At 36.9% G+C, this 25309-nt stretch overlaps 1 protein-coding gene across 7 annotated transcripts; it reads right to left on the reverse strand.

Annotated features, from left to right (window-relative positions):
• Positions 1 to 2663: 2663 nt before the first annotated feature.
• On the reverse strand, positions 2664 to 23940 carry MBIP (MAP3K12 binding inhibitory protein 1). Of its 7 annotated transcripts, none has more exons than XM_034648478.1 (9): positions 23811 to 23940; positions 19973 to 20092; positions 17958 to 18182; positions 17774 to 17870; positions 15205 to 15270; positions 14814 to 14966; positions 10762 to 10859; positions 4724 to 4762; positions 2664 to 3280 (listed from the first exon to the last, which is right to left on the reverse strand). In XM_034648478.1, exons 1-9 carry the CDS (start codon positions 23892 to 23894, stop codon positions 3173 to 3175), a joined length of 990 nt encoding a protein of 329 aa, XP_034504369.1. In that variant the 5' UTR covers positions 23895 to 23940; the 3' UTR covers positions 2664 to 3172. The 7 variants fall into 7 exon arrangements, with proteins under 7 accessions (XP_034504369.1, XP_034504368.1, XP_002929142.3 ...); XM_034648477.1 differs by having other exon boundaries at positions 2664 to 3277; positions 23766 to 23940; XM_002929096.4 differs by having other exon boundaries at positions 23766 to 23940.
• Between the last annotated feature and the right edge of the window lie 1369 nt (positions 23941 to 25309).

Below are 25309 nucleotides of genomic sequence, written 5' to 3' on the forward strand. Positions count from 1 at the left end.
TCTTAAGCAAAACTAGATTGTGAAGTACAGAGAAGACATTTTCAGAGAAGTCAAGCTACAAGCAGAGTGAAGTGGATATTCAGAATCTAGACAACATGACCCAGTGAGGACTGACAAAACCTGAACTTCCTGCAATTTGAATTACTCACATTCTTTATAACACCCCTTTACTTAGAGTTGGGTTGGTTTCTTGAAAACAACAAATCCCTAAAACAGAAATAAGTGCCAGCAATGGGATTGCAAGTAACAGACTGTGAGTGAAAACGAGGAACTAGCTGTGGAGTCAAGGCAGAGGGGATGGGGTAAAGGCAGGAGTGACGGAAAGGATTCGCTGTTCCATGGAAAACTGGTAGAATAGAGGTAAGAGATGGCAAAATAGCTGAACAATTGTCTAAAATCTCTTGGGACCCAAACCACATGTCAATAAAGGCAAAACTTCAGATTTAAAATTGTCAACTGTTGAAATGTAGGAGTGGGTTTATTCACTGTGGACATGATTAAAACACAGTGGTGAAGTTTTCTATACCAGGTTGTCTGGCTAAAAGCAGATAGGGAAAGGCAGGAATTTGTGTCGTTTCAGAAAGGGAAGTCTGGGACTGTTAAAAATGAGGTTCAGATACTCCTCATGAAAAGCTCAGGGCTCAGGAGCCTAGCAATTGACGATATCTAGCAGTAGCTAGAATAGTTTGGGAAACCCAGCCCTTTTCTGTGGGATAAACATGTTGATTACTATCACGTCTGCTAACTCCCAGACCCTAGTAAATCACTTCCTTAGACTGGAATGTAATCTGTGGAGGGAAGGGATTTTTAGGGGTAGACTGTGGAAGAAGTGCTTCCAGTTCTGCAACCTTTTCCCACTTTTCCTCCATTATTCTCTTGAGGACAGGGCCATTAACAACAATGGGTCTAAGAAGAGCTGAATTAACAAAAATCCTGAGGGAATGGTCCTTAGGTAGCCTGATAATTAAGGAAGCAAGCTTACCCCTACAGAAATTCCTGGCATTGCCTTTTAGTCAAGGATGTACTCAGACAATAACTGAAAACTCACTAAAATTCTGGGGTAGTTATCAGAAGAACCTTAGTTTTGAACAAGTCCCTATACCAACTCACAGCAACATGGTGTTTAGTGCTGGTCTCTTCTGGAGGCTCTGACTCAAGTATAAAGGATGCTGGCCCCAGACAATACTTTAGTAAGAGTGGAGAGAGGTTGACTCTAATGTCCTTCAGAAGGCCTAAAGGACAATGGGAAAAGGAAATCCTTCTAATGGACAGATCCTGGGACTGTCAAACATGATTTAGGAACTTATTCGAAACTGCCAAGGGGGTCAGGAAACAGACTCAGGACATTTATTTAGCGGCAAACTAGTGACCAGTATTGGATCCTTTTTTCTAGGTTTCTTCCCTACCCAACCTCTTTTTCTAATTGATCATTTTTATTGATGTTTCCTATTGTATTTTTGGCGTGATGGTAGTAAAATGTGCCTGTAAACCCAGAGGAGGTCATTCTGGCAGGATGGTGATTACGATAACCAGACGGAGAGTGAGGAGCAGTCACTTGTAGTCGTACCTGTAATACTGGATCGCGTTAGGCAAGACTATCTGCAGAGATTAAGATGTTAGTGGAATCAACCTAGTCCACGTCCACTTCTTGGGAATGATTCCAAAGCCCCATTTTTTACCAGGTGACTCCACGTTCAAGGCTCCCGCAAATAGTTGTGCAAGGTTGCGTGCGTACTGCATGTTTCTGTGAGGCGCTCCTGCCCCATCCTCTGGCCACAACTGCCCGAGACCACTGATCAGGCTAAGTGAGCTTCCGTCTCAGGAGCTGGACTAGAGATACCAGGGAGGAGGGAGCGGTCAGTGTAGTTGTCAGGTTCTACCGAGCTGGGTTCAGAGTTTGCACCACGGCAACTCAAAGGCACGAATGCCAAGGCTATGGAGACAGAGCCGACACGTCACCCTGTATGGAGGAGGAGTAATGAAGAGGCCTTCAGAGAAATCAGTTCACAGAGAGTGAATAAAGCAGACGCATAGATGCTTAGGTGGAAGAGAAAAAGAACGGAAGAGGGAAAGAGGCACAGAGGAAGAGGGAGAGCAAAAAAGAAGGAAGGTAGGGGATAGAGACAGAACTACACGTAGGAACAGCCAGGGGCAACTGCACACACAGAGGAAGAGATGAACTGTTGGTGACCTCCTAGACACCACAATGTCCAGCTATACTTCCTGCAATTCAATTCCAGATTTCTGATTCTTTTTAACAACTTCCTGTTTACAGGCTATTTTAGGTAGATTTCTGATTTCTTGCAGCCAAACAATTCTTGACCTAAATATCTCCTCTTTGACAGTAGCTGTATCTTATCAAATGTTTAATTTGCAACTATGGAAATACATATACTGCCTAACATAACTGGGACACTGTAAAAAAGTGAGGCTCTCTCTCAAGGGACTGTTTGTAACATCTAAACACTCAAAGACAGCTTTGGTTTTATACAGTAATAATAGCTAACGTTTACCCAGCACTTCCTTGGGCCAGTTTCAAAAGCTGTGCGAGCATGATCTCGCCTATTCATGACAACTATAGGTTTTATTATTATCACTCCCATTTTGCAGATATGGAAATTAAGACACAATGACATTAACTTGCTCAAGGACACAACAGTCAGTAAGGGAATAAAGGTGGGATCTACTGTTTATTTACATTAAAATTGACATTTGAAAAAAAACTGTATACATTCATTTAAAATTTATTTCAGTTGATAAATTTTTGTTGAATGCCTCTTATGTACAAAGTACAGATTTAAACTAATAAACTGGTTAACGGTGATGTTACAAATATAAAGTCCTTTTAAATATCACTATTCAAAATAAATATTCCTTTCTATGGTACGTACACACACACATAAAAAGATGTGCTTTCGAATTAAGTTTTTCAATTTGCAAAATACCTCCTTTAAAACAGAAGGGAATAGATTCTGACAATGCTGTTTTTAATGCCTTAACCATTTCAAAATTCACTGGAATAGCTGACGATAACTTTGTGCAGGCTGGACTCACGTGAAAAGAAACCTTGACTTCAGAGGGAAGTCTACATTGATGAATACATATCCATTTAATTAAATGCAGTGTAAGTTACACGTATATAAAAAAGTCAAAGACAAGAAAGAGGAGTTTTTCACGGAAGGTGGTGAGTAGCCAGGGATTCTGCTTCTCTTGATTTTCTGAGCAGGGCTTGTTTGAGGGCACTAATTTTTTCATCAAGTTCAGCCAGTGAATAGTTCTGCTGTAAACAACAAGAATACAAATTGGTGAATATGACTCGGAAGTATCTTAATGCAGATAAAGTGCTAAGTGAACTATAACTACTTAAAATATGGTAAATGTCTTTTTTTTCTTCATGAGAATAATTTTTAAATTGAACTATATGTGTCAGCATAATTTTTAAATTGAACTATATATGTTGACTATATCATAAATTTAAAGGCATAAAATAATAAGGCTTAAATATTTTTCTTTCTTTCTTTTTCTTTCTTAATGACAAAGCTCTCCTGGACCTCTTATACTTAGAAAGGATTGTAAAAACTTTCTTTAACTGACTATTCTCATAATCAACAGTAAAAAAATTAAACTTTAGGATTAGCTTAACTGCTGGAAATTCTCTTTTGATGGGTCAACTGTAATCAACTACCTCTCCTGGAAAAAATGGATGCCCTCAAAAATGTACTCAAAATTTTACAATTAAAAAATAAGTAGTATGCTACTCTTAAAAAATAAATCAAGGGAGCTCCTGGGTGGCTCAGTCGGTTAAGCCTCTGCCTTCGGCTCAGATCACGATCCCAGAGTCCTGGGATGAAGCTCTGAGTTGGGCTCTCTGCTCACTGGGGAGCCTGCTTTCTAAACCTTCTCCCCCCTGCCTGCTGCTCCCCCTGCTTGTGTTCTCTCTGTCAAATAAATAAGTACAATCTTTAAAGGAAAAAAAAAGTCAAAAAATTCTAAAGTTTTCTCCAACTTTAATTTTACATTACTGCCATTAACAGCTACCAGAACCTCACTAATTAAGATTCAACTAATTAATATAGTAGTACTATGGACAGTGGTGGGCTGAAGTCAACCTCTGCCAAATACCCTTTTTGGATTTAGATGCTGCTAATTAGTAGTGTCAGCAAAGCGGTGAGGGGCGCCTGGCTGGCTCAGTAGGTAGAGAATGCAGCTCTTGACCTTGGGGTCCTGAGTTCGACCCCCAAATCGGTTAAACATCAGACTCTTGGTTTCAGCTCAGGTCGTGATTTCAGGGTTGTGAGATCAAACCCCATGGGTATAGGGCTCTGAGCTCTGTGCTCAGAGGGGGAGGGGTGGCGTCTATCCCTTCTGCTCCTCCTCGTGCTTGCTCTCTTTTTCTCTCAAATAACTACATCTTTTAAAAAGGGGGGGGGTGGGTTAAATTACTTGATCATTTATTATTTTTCAGCTTTTTGTAACTGATACATTTTGCTACAAGTTAACAGCTAGATACACTTTTATATTTGGCCTATCTGAATCATTCCATGCCCTTTGAAATAAAATTATTTCTTTAATTCAAGTTCATAAATTTATGCCGCCCTTTTTTTTCAGTCCTAAATCCCAGGGTATGATCTAAAAGCAACCAGAGTAGGAACTTTTATTGATAAGAGAGGTATAAAACTAATCAAACTAGTTCAGAAGCCACAAAGAGAATGCAGTAACTTACCTGAGGTGGTTGAACTTTTCTTCTTTTTCCAGAAAAGCTCTAGATTAAAAGTAAAAAAAGTAAGTAATCAATGCTTCTAAAATCTAAACAATTTTCCTTTATAGAATACTGAACAAAATGTGGAGAGCCCTGGCAGAAACAAAGCCCACAACTCTCAGCAAGCACTAGCTGCCACTGACATCTGCCTTCTTGTATCTTGGAAGGTACCCTCCAAACGATGATATTAAAAGTACATAGTAGTAACATCGAAGCAACATGCTCTTCCCAGGCTCCTTCCCAGCTTCTAATGAGGGTAATTATGGAAGGAGGTGCTCTGGCGGTTTTTTAGTATCCTTTTTTTATAGCCTTTCATCCCAGGATGCTGAACAAGTGAAGCAGCATTAGACAGAGGAAAAGACGATTTAGAGTACCAGGGCAAGGGGTGAAAAGACACCACATGCACACAGACCGCTGACTGACTCTAATGATCACTGTGGCTCTCTGTGCAAACAGCTATCCACTGCTCCTCCACGTGACTCTCGGGAATGCTGGTCGTACCCCACTGGTCTTGTCGGTGACTGGAATGGGCATGGGCCCAATCCTAGCCAATGAGTAAGAAGAGGTCTGCTGGGGATTAGGGGGAGAGCTTCTGGAAAAAATTTCCTCACTTCTAAGAGAAAGCCCTCAAAGGAGGCAGTTCCTCTGGACACTGCTGTATCTGAACAGGACACCTAACAGTAGTGGTCTTGCCATCTGCCTGGGGAAAAGCCAACACCAAGCAGAACTGAGGGTTAGGGCCCAATTCTTGACAACCATGACAACCATGATTTAGCCAGTGAATCCATTACCGTGAAGAGTGTACTGTGCTGAACTTCCTACTTTATAAGATAACTTCCACACTGTTTAAGCCAGTTTGAGTTTAAATGTCTACAACATAAACTGACAGCATTCTCACTGATATGCTGCTGAGCCTTTTAAACCCTGACCAAATGATATTTTTTAGATTTTGTTCTTAGTCTCACAGAACCACAAACTTTTGAATGGCAAATTAATATATTGGTACATTTGACAAAGAAACTGTCAATGTAGGTAGCAAAATTTTCTCATGAACATTTCTGACCACTGAGATTTAGAAGAGAAGATAAAAGTCAATTTCCCTTTGTGTCAAAAGGTATTTCAAAGAATTTCAAGCTATGCCTCTTATCAGTAGTTACAGTAAGTGGGAAATCATTAAGTGTTGGAATTATTAAATATGGGGGGGAAAGGTGCTTATATAAACAGGTTCCTTCCTTTGCCAAACTGAGCTGGGTACCTGTGATGGGGCCCATAGTCAGGTAAGGGCTTAATGTTTAATTTTGGTCAGAAGAATCCTCTACCTTTCCAAGAGAGGCCTTTTTACATACCTGATTAAAATATAATTCCCCCTGTAAAAAAACAAAAAAACAAAAACAAAAACAACTTCCCCTTTTTGCCTAAGAGTTTAGTCTATAAAATATCAATAGTTTCCACATCACTGAACAATCAGATTACTATTATATCACAAAGCCAAACCGAGAAGTATCTGAATGAGGAGAATAAGGACATCAATGATTTAGTAACTTGAAAAGAGTAAAATGTGGTCTTTGGGGGCTTATTTTAGGTGTAGTGTCTTAAATATTTCTTCCCTTTGAGTCCCATCCCACTACCCTGATTCGATCTTCATTTCTCCCCAGTGTGGACAATGATGTTTCCTAAACTATCTTCCTTGATTCTAATCTCTCTCCAATTCAGACTTCATAATGCCACCAGATAGGAACCTAAGTTTATAGGTTTCTCTTTCTCAAAAACGTAACTGTGCACCGATGACACTGGAATTGCAAACTGGTTAGTGTGGCCTTCAAGGCCCTCCAAAATATGTTTGCAATTTAATTTTCCAGCCAGATCCAGTTGCCACCTCATGTTTCGGGCCCACCATGACCTTGGACACATACATGGCCTGTGCACATGCAGCTGACTCCCATCTCCCTACACTTTACAACCAGGAGTTACCATTATAGACTGAAGATTCCACCTAGTCAGTGCTTTGGAACAAAGTTAACACACCTTCAAAAGTCCAATAGTGAATTCTCAGCCAAAACCTTCCATTCACACATTTATTCAATGCCTACTACAGTCTATATGTTCAAAGATGAACAAGACACTGTTCCTTCCCTTCAGAGGTTCAAAATACTATGAAAAACAGATGTATAAACATACGATTGTAAGTGATAAGTGCTATAAAATGAACAAAGTGCTATAAAAATGTACTTGTGAAGCATGTTATATTTACTGTTTCAAGGGTCATAATTTAAAATCAGTTAAGTAAGGGGCGCCTGGGTGGCACAGCGGTTAAGCGTCTACCTTCGGCTCAGGGTGTGATCCCGGTGTTCTGGGATCGNTAAGTAAGGGGCGCCTGGGTGGCACAGCGGTTAAGCGTCTACCTTCGGCTCAGGGTGTGATCCCGGTGTTCTGGGATCGAGCCCCACATCAGGCTTCTCCACTATGAGCCTGCTTCTTCCTCTCCCACTCCCCCTGCTTGTGTTCCCTCTCTCGCTGGCTGTCTCTATCTCTGTCAAATAAATAAATAAAATCTTTAAAAAAATAAAATATAATAAAATCAGTAAGTAATTCTTTGGAAATACTCATAAGGATTCTATGTTCTAAATGGTTTATTTAGGTGATGTCCTTTAAAATTTTAAAACATTACCGCATTCAGATCTTTCCATGTTGAATGTGAAGAGTAAAGATCTTAGAACTATTATATTAAAAGGTGCAACAAAATACTAATCTTTGTTATAATTCCTGCTTTATATACATTTATAATTCCTGCTTAATATACATTTTTTGGAGTTTTATGTCTGTTTCATAACTGAAAAGAACTTCACATAGTCTACCTTTGTTCTGTGAGCCAAATACAATTTATATATTTTTCCTGTTAGCTTTTCCCTTCTCATATGCTGTGCTTCAATATTACCCATGATAACGAATCTCTGTTCAACTATGAGTCTTCCCTGTGTTTAGAATTCACCTACATGTAAATCTGAATTAAACACATTTCATTTAAAATCTTTTCAGAGTTCAGAATTTTCTACAAATTTCAATCCTTAAGAAACTTAATGGGCTCAAATTTCCCTTACTAACTTTAGAAGCTAGAAGACTACATAGCACATGTAGTCTTTTCTGTACACCTTTGAAAGACATGTAAAAATATGTAATTGCCTTGCGTGTACTCCCAGCATGAGGATGGTTAAGAGTGATAAATAACATGCTATGTCCTGCGCAGAGTATGTGTATAACTCGTCTCATGTGCATGGACATTCCTAGTGCTGGATCTACTGCAGCAAGGACTGCAGCTCCTGCAGATGGCACGTGCATTCTATTATGGACGGGTGAGTGAGTATGAGATCTTCCTTCCCTTTGGGCCTGTGCCATATTTATTCATAGGCCTTGAGGACAGAGTTAATCTGAATGTTTAAACCCTTTCAGTGTTTTGTGCCTCCTCGTGGCTCACTATTAACTTGGACATGTCATTTCCAATACTAATCCAGAAGTGATCCTTCTAATCAAATGTATATTGTTTAATATTGTCTAATTAAATGTATATTGTTCCAATTGTGTAATTGGAAATATTTTTTTAAAGTACTAGTTTTATCACAGGAATGGCAACCTAACACATCCAGACCAATTCTGTTTACATTTGTAATGCTTCCGGCTGCTGAAGTTATTAGGCAGTCACCAAGTTGTCTCTGATAGTCTTAATGTTCTTACCCATTCTGTGTTTAACTATCACCTCTGCACAGACTCCCAATTATACAAGTCCTACCCTTGAAAAGCTTACCTGATGTTTCTATCTGTATATCCTGATAGGACTTTAAATTCACATTTCCTCCCCAAATATCTCCCCCTCAGATTTTATTTCTGTCAATGATGGTGTATATTTTTTCCAATCAGAAAGTAGACTCACCCTTGCTCACTGTCTCTTTCCACAGCCAATCAATTATCAGTATTTGTCAACTTTATTTCCTACTATCTCTTGCATTAATCTTTTCCATTCTCACTCTTGTCCTTAGTTCAGGATCTCACTTCACATCTAAGCTAGTATAATACTGTCTCCTTAATATTAGTCTGTCCCTTCTCATTTACCTTCCAGAACAGTATTAGATAAATCTTCTAAGTAATTTGCACAAGTTACCTCCCTGCTCAAATGCTTTCAATAGCATTTAAACTTTAAATACTTTGAACTTCTGGGTATAGCATTTAAGGTCCTCTATAATCGTACTATGCTACCTTTTTAACCAAACACTCTCAACGTTCTATGCTGTGTATAAGAGATCCCCCAAAACAAGATTATGATTTGAAGGACTGTTCTTTTGTTAACCAAGTTCAATAGCAGGTAAATGTTAAGCTTTATAAGTCAAAATCAAAGAGATTAATGAAGGGGCAAGATCTCTCTGGAGGCATCTAATACTATGATACTCTCTTGTAAGATCAATTCTATTGTTAACAAGGACTATATTAAAAAGTATGAAATTGAACTAGAAAAATAACCTGCCTAGGAATTCTTAATGAAGGCAGCTTGAATGGGAACAACATACAGTAGACTGTTATAGGAAAAAGCATAAAATCTTTATCAAGTCTTCTAGGAAGATACATTCAAGGAATAACCCTAAAATTGGAAAGACCTTTTAATTAGTACAACCAAGAAATCTTCTCAATTAGGCAACTGAAGGCCAGAGGAAATATGTGACTTATCCACATTTATACAGCGACTTCATACATAGTTTCTGAAACTAAATAAATGCTAACAGTTACTGAGGTTTTACCATGTGCTAGGCAGCGTGCTAAGTGCTTGACTGGTATTATCTCATTGAATCCTTGCTTCAGCCCTTAGAACTTTAGTAAACCTCATTTTACATTTGAGGGGAATAAATCACTAAAACTCTTTCTCTAAATTTTTGATCTTTGGGTTTCACTGCTCACATCTGTTATGTAACCTGCCTCCTTCATCTGAAAATACTTCTTTTCTGTATCTTACTCTAATACCCAATTTGCCACTTTGGAAAAACTGCTGCTATACCTAAAATAATTTTAATTATATTTTAACCAGTGACTTACAATGATTCATGCTAATATAAGTTATTTTACATAATTTTTCAGATAGGAGTTGTAGTAAAATTTTCACTAAAAATTGAGTGAATTAAAAAATTTTGTTCACTTTTACATAATTTAGTTCTTTCTAATACGGCGCTGCTTTAAAAAAAAAAAAAAGAAAACCAAAAATAAATAAAATTTAAAAATAACCCCCCCCAAAAAGAAGGAAAACCAATGTCAGAAAAGGCAGGTGTTATATATAATCGCCCCACAAGACTGAGGAAAATTACACAATGAGCTAAGGATCACTTGCCTAAAACCTGCTGATGTGACAAAAGAGACTTATCAGCACAACACTGTTTCTTAATGTCCTTGGAAAAGGGGTAAGAATGAATGAATAAATAAGTGCTAGAGTTGAGGAATTAGACAAATATTGACTAGTCTTTCAAAAAGTTTGGTGGTTAGGGTAAAGAAAAAGATAGGGTGGCAGATTGAGGTGTTTGTCTGGTTAGTATGGAGGACAAATGCAAACATGTATGAGCTGAGGGAAGGAGTCTGTGGACAGTGAGGGATTAAAGAGACAGAAAGGATAACTGACAGAGCAGGGTCCCAGAGGAAGCCTTTGTTCTACAAGATAGCATGTTCATAGTGACAGGATTGACAACCACCTAGGCTGATTTATTATGCCATGGAAAGGTTCAAGTTTGACAATTTGGGTGATATATAATAAAAGTACCCCTTTTAAAAAAAAATTATGGAGTCTATATATAATACGATATTTGGAATTACAATTTTTTAAAAAACTAGGTAACTCCCTACATAGGACTGTGTTCATCGTTGAATTATTAAAACGGTGTTTCGGCTATAGCAGATAAATGAGTGAACAGTTATATGATGAAGCATTGTAAAATAAACAATATATATATTTTTTTAAAGACACTTATACTTACTACAGATTGAAAATATTCGGGAGAGATTCCTTCCAGTTCAAGGATTTTATCCTCAAGTTTTTTAATTCTCTGATAAATGTCTCTTGGCACTGGACCACCTAAATACATTAAAAAAAATTCTGAGATACTACTGAACAATTCTTTTTACAAATTTTATTCTTAAAATACCATGCAGAGGTGCCTGGATGGTGCAGTCAGTTAAGCTGACTCTTGATTTTGTCTCAGGTCATGATCTCAGGGTCCTATGATCAAGCCCCTGCTCACCGGGGAGTCTGCGTCAGGATTCTCTCTCTCCCTCTGCCCCTCCCACTGCTCTCTCTCAAAACAAAAACAAAAACAAAACAAAACCAAAACAAAACATGCAAAGAAGATACTTATGCAGAGGAATGGGGAATATTTAAGCTTGAGAAGATAATGAACAAGAGTAAAACAAAATGAAATCCTCAGCTCACATTTCATTATACACTGTGGGGTATATTATTCTGTTGTACCTCTCCTCAAGTCCCATTTATGCTTCCTATTTTGCCAGTTTTATTTTATGTTAAATTCATTACGAGCTACTGAAGAATTCCTGTATAGAATAATTTGTACTTCTGATAGATTTGGAGAGTTACTTGGGAGGAGAAAAATGCACAGGGACACCTAATAGTTCAATTCAGTGACTGCAGTGTATCTTTATCGCTTTCTTCAATTTATATTACTCCTTACATGCCACATTCCCTCCTTTAACCTAAAAGAATATTAAAGAGGAGCTTTATCATAATTCTTAACAAACTTTATGTGGAGGGGGAAGATAAATCAAGGTTACTCAAATTTCAAGGTTATGATTGTATCCCAAATCCTCTTTATTTCTCAGCACCTCAATGTGACCATTCTGTCTAGACCCCCACCATCTCTCTATAGATACCACAACCTCCCAATTGGCCTCCTTGTTTCTGCCTTGCTCCCATAGTCTATTCTCAACACAGCAGTGACCTCTTTTAAAATGTAAAAGTCAGATAGTGTCCTTTCTCTGCTCAAAATCTTCTAGTACTTTTGCATCTCACTCAGATTAAAAACCAGGGCCTTTACAGTAGTATCCAAGGTCCTACACAATTCGGACAGTCTCTCCACACCCTTATAATTCTAGCCACTTGATTCCTTTTTTCCGTTATTCAAGGAGGCCAAGTACTCTCACCTGTGGTTCCTCTGCCTCCATATTCACAAGGCTTGCTTTCACCAACTTCAGGTCTGGGTTCAAAAGTTAGCCTATCAGCAAGGCCTTCTCTGACTACCCTTTAAAAAATACCAATGTTAAAACCTCCCCTCATCACTGCAATCCCTATCCTTTCTCTTATTTTTTTTCCAAACCGTTACTATTACCTGACAGTCCATATATTTTATTTATTGCCCATCGCTCCACTTTAATGTAAGCTCCAGGAGGGCATAATATTGTTTTGTTCATTGGGTATGGCTGTGCAGCTTGTGCACTGCACAAACCTCGGAACCATCAGCTCACACAAACTACACCAGGTGCTCAATATTTACTGACTGAATGACTACATAATTAGATAATCATTATGCAATTAAAGCATATGGGCAAATTTTCATTTCAAAAGTATCAGCTTGTTAAATACGGAAACTCTAGAAACAGGTTTCTTTTTTGAGAATGTTTTTTGTCTTGGGATCTGGGTCATTCTTGCTCTTGAGTAAGGTAAAATAAGTAACTTATCCAACTGACTTTGCTCCTGCTGCCACCTTTACGTAGAATGCCCTATGGCTCACCTCTGTATCTTTCAAGAGCCAGTTCAAGCTTCACTGAATCAGTGAGGCACTGCCTAAAATCTCTTCACATGGAGGCTCCTTGTGCCCCACCATACCCTTCCTTCATAGCCCCCATAACATTCCACTTCAGTATTATTCTTTCTTCCAGATTATAAAGTTCTTGAAGCTAGGGACAGCAACTATATCATTTCAGTATCTCTTGTGTCTACAATAGCCCTTGGCACATAGCTGGAATTCAAGAGATATTTTTCATAATTAACTATTTGATACTATTAGACTTTTTTTTTAGAGAGAGAGCGCACGTAACTAGGGGAGGGGCAGAGAGAAAAAGCGGGGGAGGGGGGCGGGAATCCCAAGCAGGCTCCATGCTCAGTGTGCAGAACCTGATGAGGCTGAGTCTTACAACCCTGAGATCATGACCTGAGCCAAAATCAAGAGTCGGACGCTTAACCGAGGAGCCACGCAGGTACCCCGATACTATCAGACTTAATAAGCCAGTCAATCCTTTTATACAGTTGTTTTGTTTTAAATCCATTTAATTATGGGGGAGGGGATTAATTTAATGCGAATGTCTTATTACCCTCAGAGTTTTACTCAGTCTCGTCTTCTACTTCCAGCCAGCAAATACTCCAGCTAGACAGGACTCAAAAATTCCCTAACTGGATTTGTGTGCCTCAGTGCTTTTTGCAGATGGTGTTTCCTGTTTTTGGAATAATTTGCTCCTGCCTGCTGACAGATTCCTACTAATCCTTCAAGGGCGCAAATGTCGCTTCACCAGGGGTACCATCTCTTGACCTCCCCTGAGCGAGCTGAACACTAACTTTGCGTACCCACTGTACTTTGCATATGATCTGAAAAGGTGAAACGAACAATTTCTGTGCCAGACACTTATATCTAGCAAGGGAAACAGATACTCAACACACACAACTGTGATAACTGCTCTAAAGGAGGGCAGGGAGTACTAGGTGCTATTGAGACTCCATGAAAAGGGGAGTCCATAACAGTCTGGGATCAGGAGGGGAAAGCATGGGCAGAAGAGAAAGCCTTGGGGAAGGCCCTAGAACAGCAAAATGAGGGAGAGTTGGGAAGCCCAGAGATGGGGCTGGAACTATAGATGTAGACCATGCTACTTAAAATTACAGTCCCCTCCCATCCCAAGCGCCTTTCTCTTCTCTTGGTCAAGCTGCTTTTATCTGTAGCTTTTCTTGTGCAGCATATAATTTATGTATTAGAATTTCTGCTCACATGTATTCTCAGTGCCTAGAATAGCACCTGGCTTACTGTAGGAACTTAATACCTATTTGTGGAATGAATGAATGAATACTAAGTTTGGTATGCATATAAGGGTAACAGGAAACCATGAAAGAATTTTTAGCTGGGGAGTAGCAATATCAGCAAGATCAGAACTTCAGGAAAAGCAATTTGGCCACTGGTACAGAACTGGTCTCGAAGAAGAAGTAGCAAAGCAACCAGCAAATATCCATCAGTCCGAGGCAGAGAACACAGTGACTTCAACAAGAGTAGTAGCTGTGGAAGCAGACAGAAGTGGGTAGATCTGAGAGATATTTAGAAGACAGAATCAACAGGATCTGGTGACTAAATGGGGAGGGAGACTCAGGCTTTGCAGCCAGTTAAGGTTTGAGGTTTTTTAAGACTGCAGTTCGATTTCTACTTATCATTACTACTTTGGGCATGTTGCTTGAGCTCTCTGAACTCAGTTTATCTGACAATAACAGTACCAACAACTCACAAGGGTACTGTTAAATATTAAGTGAGTTGACATGTATAATACTTCAAGAGTGACTGGCACTTAGTATTACTCAATAAATGTTAGTTCACTTCCCTTATGGCATTTACTGGTTTCTGTGCTTACCCTGACTGAAAAGATCCTTGAGGACTAAGATCGCACTTAGCAATACTTTGTACCTAGCACAGTGGATGATAAGAATGAGACACAGTCATGGTTAAGTTATGAAAGTGGACGCAGGAAAAAGACTGTTAATTTTCAGCTGTGACTTAATCAACCAAGAATGTCAGGATCTATTTGGAATCTATTCCCATTCTACTAACAATCTCAAGTCGGTGAGAAGTGCAAGAGGAGGAAGAAGAGCATAAACACATGAACTGTAGATTCTTTGGGAGCAGGACTATGCTTATTCATTTTCATTCCAGTCAGAACAATGTTTTATACATGGCAGGTGCTCAATGAAAATTTTGTGACTAAATAAACTGGAGTTTAACTACTCGCAAAGGTACATTTATGGGGCACCGCCCAGCACTCTGCTTACCTGTCTGCAATCGCAAATGAGCCTCAATATTTTGTAGTCGTTCTTCGACAGCCTGATTACCACAATCTCGGAGCAAGCTGTTAGGTTTATGACCTGACCCTTGAATTCCTTCAGGTCTAGTCTGTGGTCCATATGTATTCACGACTCTAGAAACTAAGTTAAGAAACATTTCAAATATAAATTTAATAGGCTTAAAAGTCAGAAATTCTATCTCCCTAAGAGTACCTTATATTCTTTTTATAAAGATCATCTGACCATCAACCCAAGTACGAAGGCAAGACTTTTTGTTTTAAAATAAACAAAATTTAGATAGGAAGTGATTTCTATTTCATTTTGCTTCTAATCTAGAAAAAGCTTCTGTCAATGATGAAGGTATACAGTGGATACTTACCTTTTACATGACTTTTAAATCCTGGGTAAGGAGTAAAAATGGCATCAGTTCTTGCACAACTGTTTTCTAAGAAGAATTGAGATGAGTATAAGTTTAAATATATTCTTAACTTCAAATGTATGGGATTTTGATAAACTTCTAATAATTCATATTAACATACTACTGGATAAGAGAATTATCATTTTAAATAATAGTAATTAAATTGCCATCTCATACAGGATAAAATATAGTGAACTTTCCCCTCTAGAATTTATAATCTAATCTTATCTAATTTTCAGATTTACATATAGAAAAGGCCTTAGCCTCAGTGGCACAATTTAATTTTTGATAAATACCAATATCCCCCCAAACCATCTGGGTCTTTGGAGAAATATATTTTATAGATAGCTTTTAAATTCTAAGCCAAAGAGACATCATTCCCTTTATTTCATCATAGAAATAAATAGAACTCATTACTTTTAGTGAAATACCTTTTTAAAAAACTTCAGCATTTTAATATTACTTATAGACCACATTAGGGATCATCTAATAAAGATGATTAATTATACATTTAACACATTTTTATTTCAGAACTCCACACAAAAAAGATCTTGAAACATCAAGAATAACACATATGTTTCCATTTTACCTAGGTTTCCAATGCTCATTTTAAAAATCTCTAATCACAAAAGCCACCTGTCTCTTTCCAGACTGCTCTTTCCAAAAAATGCAGTTTTAGGAAAAAATAAGTTGTAAAAATTTGTTCCAATTTTTTTCTAAGTTGAAAAGTATAATTTTTTCCAAATTAGGTATCAACAAATAAATTACAAACCTGGGGGAAAACTGGAATAATGTTAACATAATGTAAAAGTGTTTCAAAAATTATAATATTTAAAATGACATTAAGTAAAACCATGCATCGCAGTAAATTTCCTGAAAAATTCCCCTGATTTTATAATAAAAAATAGATGGTAAAAGAGATACTGAAAGAAAATTCTTTTTTTCCCTATGGGATCTGATTTTTTAAAAAATCTTGTTTATACTTAAATCAGATTGACAGGTATCAAAGGAATAGACTAACACATTACAAATCATTCATATTTTTTCAGTCTAAGTTTCCTTAATAGTTCTGCCGACAAATCAAATTGTGTGACTACAATTCCAAATCATCTTTTATATATAGATACTAAACAGAATCATTTTCTTTTTCTTTCCTTTTTGAGACACCTCAATATACGTTTAAAGGGCCATCACTTCTCCATTCTCTTTCTACCATTTCATGGGGCTAAGGGTTAAAAAAAAGAAGCTATCCTCCTTTCCAGAGTTATATTCCAAGTATATAGATTAACTGACCCATCAGTGAGAAATTCAGCATGGTGTGAAGATAGTGAATGTATGAGTGCTAGTCACTCTCCACAGCAATTCTTGCTAGCACTGTTTTGAGCCAGCAAGGGATTGAATGGGCCAAGGAATCCTGCTGAGCATTTCAATTCTTGTCAATTTCTATCCCCTGGTGGTTTATAATAATAGAGTTAGCAGGGAGAACAGAGGAATAACATTAGTGACACATGTGCTTGCTCCCTCAACAAACCCTTTCTCATGGGTTGCTTGCAGGTGGATGGATTGTAGTACCTGAGACTGTGCCACTACTGCACCTGTTCTGAAAGCTAACAGGAAAATTTACGAAGTCTAGAGATATGCATGTATAATGTTAATAGCAAAAAAGGCTGAATTTAGGACCCACTTGAGCCTGTATTATTTCATTATTAAGAGAATCAGTGTACCAATGTATAAGTCAATGCTAGGTTCATCTGACAATTCTGTATTCATAATAATTAGCTAAGAGATGTTAGAGGCAACAAGGAAAATGTTCATTCCAATTAGGAACTCTTCTCCATAATTTTTTCTAAGAACTACTTGTTCTGATTATTACTATGATGCCTGAGTAAGATCTATGCTAGTGCTCTGCAATATTTTGTATTCTGCAGCATGCCTGCAGATCTGTACACTATAGCATCAAGTAGAGAGGAAAAGGAAAATCTGATGAAAAACAGCACATGTATACACTATGAGAGAAAGGAAAAAAGCATAAGACACCACAGTCTTGATGACAGACTGCTTTTATCGTGACAGAAAACATTTCAAAAAGCTCAGGAGTAGTGAGAAAACTGCTCCCTCTTGAGGAGTATCAACTTTACTAAGTTCACTTATATATTAACATAAATTCAAAAGTACATTTACAGGTTCGAAATTTATATAGCTTAGTTCCTTCTTATTAGTGAGACTGAAAAATGCTGCCACCCGTACTTCAACTTTATTTCCCAAAGGAACTTTAAAAAAGAATCTTCACCTGTGGTAAACATTAGCCCTTTTATGTTCACATTTATCTGATTTTTGCATAACTAAAATGAAACCCATTTTTGCAATGTAGTCTTATTAAACAGAATTTCTGCTGGCTTAGTTTCTAAATAAACCTGTGAAGTAAATTGTGATTTAATGTTATTCATTTTTAAAAACAAATGAAAAATCAGAGCAACTCTAAAAACTGTGCTTAAAATCCTATGAAAATTAACTTCTTCCAGGTAGTTACCTTGATTACAATCAATAACATTGCAAAATTCCCTGACGTTGTTTTCATTGATTTCAGCTTGCTTTCTTTCAATAAACGCAGATATTCGTCTGTCAATCTATAAACAATAAGTATGCATGTTTTAACAATTTGAGCATAAGATTTAAAACAACACTCTTCGCCCCCCCAAATAAAACCTCCTTACTTCTGCTTTTCCAGCCTTTATTTGAACTACTTCTGGATCAAAATGGATCTGTGTCTTTTTCACATCTCCTAAATCACAATCTTTGTGCTTTTCTTCCTCCTGTAGGTCACTAATGGGAAATTTGGCATTTACTTCATTCTTGTTCCCCGTTTCTGTTTTTTCTATCTCTCCAACAACAGCTGTATTCTCCTCTTTAATCAGAGGCTGAAGTTTTGCTAAAAAAGGCTGAGAAGAACACAATTCCATCTGCAGCGGTTTAAACTAATCAAAATTAATTACACATTTAACATTTATATAAATTTCTGCTAAATAAATGCAATATTTAATATCAGTTGACTACATGTAAAAAGTTGGCATATCAGGATACATAGATCTGATCACATGTGTTTGCTGTTCTCTGCTATTGTGACCATTATCATTTGGTATAAATCTGTTAAAAAAAAAAAAAAGAAAGAAAGAAAACCTGAGGAAATTTAAAATTTTCTTTGAGGGAATCAGTTCTGTCACTCATCTTTTATTTTGTGCCAAATCAAAGCCTCAGCCTCTGGCACCAATGCCACTTAATTAACATGTCATTCAAATGCCTCCTCAGAACACTAAGGCTTAGTATTTTTCCTCCTTAACATGAGAGCCAGTGCTCTCACTCAGCAAAGCCCTGCATTATCACTGTATCACTGGAGATTCTCCACTTGAAACTGCAGTTGGCCAAAGTGAATGAGAGAGCATAGACATGAAATACATAGGTGTTATGCTGAGTGAACACTCAGGCTTTCCTGACATGGCAAGATAACTTCTTGGGTCATGAAATTAAATTTTTAAAAAGAAAATGAACAAGAAAAAAACCCAAAAACCTACCAAGATCCACAGTTGAAAAGAGATCTATGCCTATCACTACACTAGAGGGAGTTAAAAAAAAAAAAACAACAAAAAAAACCCTATTGTATAATGTAAATTATACTACTCATCCCCCCCCATTAATCAGGCCTCAATTGAGTTCTATCGCTCATTATTTCTGTCCTTTAATATTAGGGTTAACTATTTCAACATGAAACAGAGTTAAAATTTCCCATAAAGTCACTGAACAGAGGGCTGAAAATTAATGTTTATTCCATTAATCAAAACACACCCATACTTGTCAATGTTCCAGTTATTTTTTCATACCTATAATTTTGCTTCTGTTGTTTACTATACCAAGTACTCTTCTGAAACCTTGTAACATCTTAATAGCCGTAAAAGGACCAATCCAGACAGTTCTTCCACTTACCTTTTGACACTTCGTATTTTATACTTTGATTAGAGATAAACTGCAAACTTACAACAATTATAATTGCAGAGATGTTCAATTGGAAACCAGCAAGGTCATAATACTGTTCAGTTATTGAACTGAAATATTAAAAAACATAGCAGTACTATTATAAATAATTCAATGTTGATTTCTAATATAGAGGATGAATTATTTCAAACTGTTTAGAAAAAGAAAAGATAAAATAGTGACTGGCTACTTACTAAGATGAGACATTAATGTCACAGAAATTACTTTCTTTTTAAAAACTATGCTGAAACTGTTTAATTGCAATAGACACTCCAGGATGTGTCATGCTGGGATAATGCCACTTCTTGAACCACTGAAAGCACTCCATGAGCCTCCAAACTCACCCAAGGCATGGAATCATTATCATAGCATGACACACACCTGCCGTGTCTTATTGCTTAATTATAACCCACCATAGATGCAACTGTATTGAATTTTCAGGGCAAGTCTAGAATTGAATAGAATTGCATTCATTCAATCTTCATAGCCACATCGGCCTATTGGACTATATTCCTGAGACTGTCCAGATCACTACATAAATTAACAGATTTGCATCTAATCTGTTAGAGGCTGAAGTAACCTCTTATTGATAACACTATTAATACAGTGCTAAGACAGAACTGACAAATACTCTAGCTCATAATTTAACTACAGTTAATTTCTATTCTCAATACTGACTTAACATTGTTAACAAGAAATTTACCTGTAAATATAAAACATGTTGCTCAAGTGCACTAAAGAGCAAAGCGGGCTGGAATGCCGAGAGGCTCTGGAGCTTGTTCCAATCGATTGTAATTTTCACCACATCATCTCTGAGGTTAAGCTTCAAAAGGGCAAACCAGCAACATCACAAAAATTACACGATTAAGCTGTGTATATGGGATGTCACAAAAATATTTCTTTAGAGTAACATGCCTGTTTAGCTCAAAGTTACCAGATTTTTAATGATACATTAAAATGCTCTAGTTATCATTTTAAAAGGCCAAGAAAGGTGTAATTTTATAGAAAAAACGCAATGACATCTCATTCTAATTCTGTTCTTGGGTCTGTGTAATGGGACCATCTCATAGGTGAAACCATCCCCGAAAGATGGAAAGATGAGGCTTTTTTGATACTTCGTTATCTAAAGCCTTTGGATGAGGGCCAAGATAGGCTTGCCCTATTCAGTACTTCTAGCTCAGACCATTAAACAGAAGGGGAGGCACATTTATGAAAGTTCTGATATAAACATTTCTTTTTGTTAAATATATACACACAGACATAACTGACATGTATCAGTATTCTGATGTTTTCTGAATCACATTTTTATCATTTTCAACTTTAGCCAATTTTAAAATAATTTAAAAATCAACATTATTCAAACACATTATAAAGTCCAGGGATAAACAGCAATATGTTTATCTACTTCAAATAAAAAACTATAATCTAGCTGTGGAAATCTGAAAGTGAAAAACACTTACACAATAATGAAATAAATGGTCAGAGACTGAATGGAATGGCCAGATCTTTTGCTAAATAGTATTTGCTAATACTGTGTGAGGGCTTGTCATATAAAATTTCTTAGAAGTTGGCTATGTGTGACCTCTTAGAATAAGATTATACAGAAAACTACCAAGAACCCAAATATAAAATTAATAGCAAAATCAGTGAAAATTTTAGAGGGAAAGCCTCCATCTCTAGGCTTTCAAGTGAATAAAAGTGAACCTCCATAAACTTTTCTAGGGACATGTGTTTATAGCATACTATAAAGATATGGTGTATGGTAGAATTAAGTTTATTGTTTTTTCAGAAATCAGTTATTAAAAGTCATGTTTTCTACAAAATATAGGCAAGTATTACGTTACTTCAAATATAGATGTTATGAGTTGTGATTTTAATAAAACAAAAAGATGAATCACTGTACAAAGAACCAGAGATCCAAAGTTACCATAAAAGGCACTATATTGAATGAATACTATACGACAAAAATTTACCACCCTTTTGCATGACACAAGAAACATTTAAAGTCCATATCAGATAAGTATAAAGAAATAGGAAGTTTTGGATAGGCTGCAGTGGCAAAGATTAGTTTATAATCACTAAGATTTTACATTACGATTACTGCATTAATCTTAGTTTATATTAATGCCCATAAAAATTTCATTAGACAACAACTTATGTATGGAAGTAAACTATTACTGTACTTCTCTAAGACTGTTAAAATCAGTTGATAACAAATTTATGATAGAGTTTAGGGATAATACAAATCCTCAACCAAAATAAAGCATCAAATTTTCCAGAGAAAATAATAACTTACAGAAAATAAATCTTAATGTTGTGATCATATTCTTTCAATTTAACGTAATTATGTAAGCCTTTCAAGCACAATTAAAGATGCTTGGTTTTTTTAAGAAAACCACATAATAATGATACAAATTAACTTTAAAATTATCCCAATATATCCAACTATTTATTCAACAAATTTCCTATTAGTAATATGAGATCTATGCATTTTTACCCTTTATACTTGTAATTGTAAACCATTCACTCAGAAAATTAGCCTGACATTAATATGGACTATTTAAATATGCATTTTCAGTAAAAACTTAAATATGAAATTCCAAGATAACAATAAATAATGCTTCAGCTTGGTAAAATGAGCCATGCAGAGGCAAGCAATAAAGTTAAAACCAGTAAATTTGAAATCTGGGATACTTTTTAACATTCAATTTTATGTTTCCTATTGAGGAGAGCCAACTATATAATGATAACTATGCAGAATGAAATTAGGCATATTGAAGCTTAATTTTTTTTTTTGAAATGTACATTTTAAAAAACATCCTGTAAACTTGTTGCAAAAGTATGATTTCCTCCAGGGGCAATTTTATAAGTACTGTGGCTTTCATTCTTATCTTTAAACAATACATCTCGAATATAAAGAGTAATATCAAAATGGTTAGTATTTAATTGATGAGACGATGATTTAATTTTTTGACACTTGTACAGATTTGTTCCTTCACTGTGTCATGTAAACTTTCCAAATATTTAAACATTTTTGACAGGTGACATAAGTAAACTTTAATCACAAAATACGTATTAAAATTTGTAAATGAGTTCTAAAAATTCAGTATACATTTCAAAAGAAATGTTTAAATTATTTTTTAATGTTACTTTAAAAAATATCTCACCACTGAAAATAAAACTTCAGTAAATTATAGGTGAGCATAAACTTTTTTCATCCTGACATTAAAATACAAACAAATCTTAAAATTCCAATGTCCAGGACATAAAACGTTCTTGATCCGTTAAACCATTACAGGTCTTGGGTGATAACACTAAAATATTAATGTCCCCAGGTCTTTAAAAAATTTTAATAAGTCTGTGGCAAACAACTGAGTTCAAAAGTTACAACTTTTAGCAGATTCTATTAATAATTGTTCTGTTACACCAAACAAAATTTTAACTTACAATAATGCTTTTTTTTAAGTCACGACAAACATATTAGGATTTTTTAAAATATTGAAATAACCTTTTAAAAAATCTATTCTCCATCCACCCACGGCTTTTAAAAATATTTTTCTTACAAATCAGACAAATGTTCTGCTTTCATAAAGGAAGTTAACATTATCTTTGACATAAAAGTCTGCTGTGCCTACTGCATGCACTAGTACCAACCCCATAACAAACTTTTAGAGCTGGAAAATATTCTAAGATACAAGAGAAAAGATTTCCTTTTTAAAAGCAAACAAACTTATTTTCAAGTTGTTTCTCATTTATAGTATGCTTTGCATTTTACTTCATTAAACGAAATAGTGACTTGATTGGAATGGAGTGTAAGGAGTACTTCTATTTAAATGAAATTTATTATGACATTTCTGCAGAAGCTATTTATCAGCCAGTTAAATTAATTAAATGACGATTAAACAAAAGTTCTGATGCAAACTGTATCAATCATGGAGAACTCATCGAACTTTATGCAGGAAGTATTTACATTAATTCCTTTTATTTTCCTCACCATATTAAAGGGTAAGAGATGCACCCAACGACCAGAAAGAAAAAAAGAAATAAACCAAGTGATTTCTAAAAGCAAATCACCCAAAAAGGGCGGGGAGAGCTTTTCCAAAACTCTCAGGCCGTACTAACCTATCAATTTCTATAATAAATTCACTGCAGGAAAAGGGATGGTGAGCGTCAGGCACCTTCCAAACTCACAAAGCTTTTTATACATTCTCTCCAAGCATGTTCTTCTCGGAGCCGCGTTTTTCACTTACACTACGCTCTCTCACTCTTGGGGAGAGGAGTTGCAAGGAAATCTGATCTGCAGCCCATCCTGAACTAAAGCCCATACGGCCTCCTCGCTCCGACCGCAGACGGGTGGGCTCGGACTCCTCCTACGGCCTCAGATACTCTGTCCCGGTCCCCGGCAGCCCTCCGCAGCCCCCCGCCTCCGCTAAAGGAAAAAAGGGGGGAGGGGCCGGATAGTTCCCATACCCCTACTCCCCCAGATCACCACTCACTTGTCCCACCAGGCTATGCAGAGAGCGAAAGATTTCGCAGAGCACCTCTTGGGAGAGATTGGGGCTGCAGCTCCGCTCCAGATTCCTGTCACCACTGCTCGAGCGAGTAAGCTCAACGGCAGCAGCCATGACACCTTTGCAGGCCACCCCCGCCACCACCAAGTTGTGCTCACGACCCCCCCCCCGCGCTTTCGTCGCTGGCAGATGACGTAAAAACTCACCGTCTCATTTAAACCGGGCCTTTGCGCACCCACCCCCCCGTTGTGACTGACAAGCCGGTGCACCAATCAGGTGTAGCTAATCGTCACGCCAAGGACCAAGAGCGAGTAATTACTGACTTGAGCGAGGCTGCGTAATGTATTTGGGATGGTGATTGGGGCGGTGGTCTACTGAGGGTTAGCATCTGAAGCTTTTCTTGATTTTTGGATGTTGCTTATGAGCGTTGGTAAGAGGAAACTTATAAATGTTAGAGTTTTGAGAAGTTAAAATTTTAAATTAAAAATTAAAATTTTAGCATAGCGCTGTTCAGTGGTCTGGAGAAAGATTACTGGTCGTGGGTGCAGCAGTGCCCACACCTGCTTCTAAACTTTGGAAAACTCTTTCACATAGAATTGTCATACTTAGAACATTTTCACCACTACCGGATTGTTTAAAACTTAAATTAACGTCACTAATTTTTCATGCGAGGGAGCGGAGGATATGAAAGAACAATAAAACGCTGTACTATTCCTCGTGTACTATCGAGGGAATGACATTAATTACTTTAAATCTGCAAAATAATTATGTCAAGTTTTAAAACGTGCATCAGTTGCTATTTCTGGGTGATACCGTAGAGACACTCACCCTAAAGCTTTCACAGAGGTGAGACACTCTCAATACGATTCTAACAGTTTAACCCAAGTAATTGCATGCAACACAATCTTTGAAATTAGAAGGAAGACATAAATCCGAAGTGAAATTTGATAACGTATTATTCATCAGATTTATTAAAAGATATTCGAAGGACTTTTATTGTCAGAGTCGAACATTAAAAAGTTTTGTTGTCCAATAAAAAAAAAAACAATTGTAGAAGAAATTTCGAATGGTAAGCTCTATTCAAAAACAAAACCCATCAGTGTATAGATAAGGGACGGGGTTTTTAAAATTCTTAACTCAAATAGTCTAATGCATTTACAGTAGAGGAAGCAAAGGTGGAAACTTGCCCAATATGTATTCTGTAGTTTTAGACTAGGCTGAATGAAAGGAGCAGAATAGGCATCAAGGAACTGGAATAGGGGCAGTAGGGATAAAAGAACTCCTTTGACCTGTCCCTAGGGAGCCTCTTAATTAGGCTTTCATTTCCACAGATCACCAGGCTTTTCAGGATCTTGAGAAATCTTGTCTATTCCCTTGCTCACAGCAAGATACACAATTTATAATCCCACCTATGTCTAGAAACATCCAGAAAAAGATTTCACAATATATAGTCCCAAATTGAGCAACCTTCTCATTCAAGGCAGTTGTCTCCATATCTAACTAAAATTCATGATTCTTTGCAGAGCTAG

Source organism: Ailuropoda melanoleuca, chromosome 20, assembly GCF_002007445.2.
Source record: "Ailuropoda melanoleuca isolate Jingjing chromosome 20, ASM200744v2, whole genome shotgun sequence".
Taxonomy (NCBI): Eukaryota; Metazoa; Chordata; class Mammalia; order Carnivora; family Ursidae; genus Ailuropoda; species Ailuropoda melanoleuca.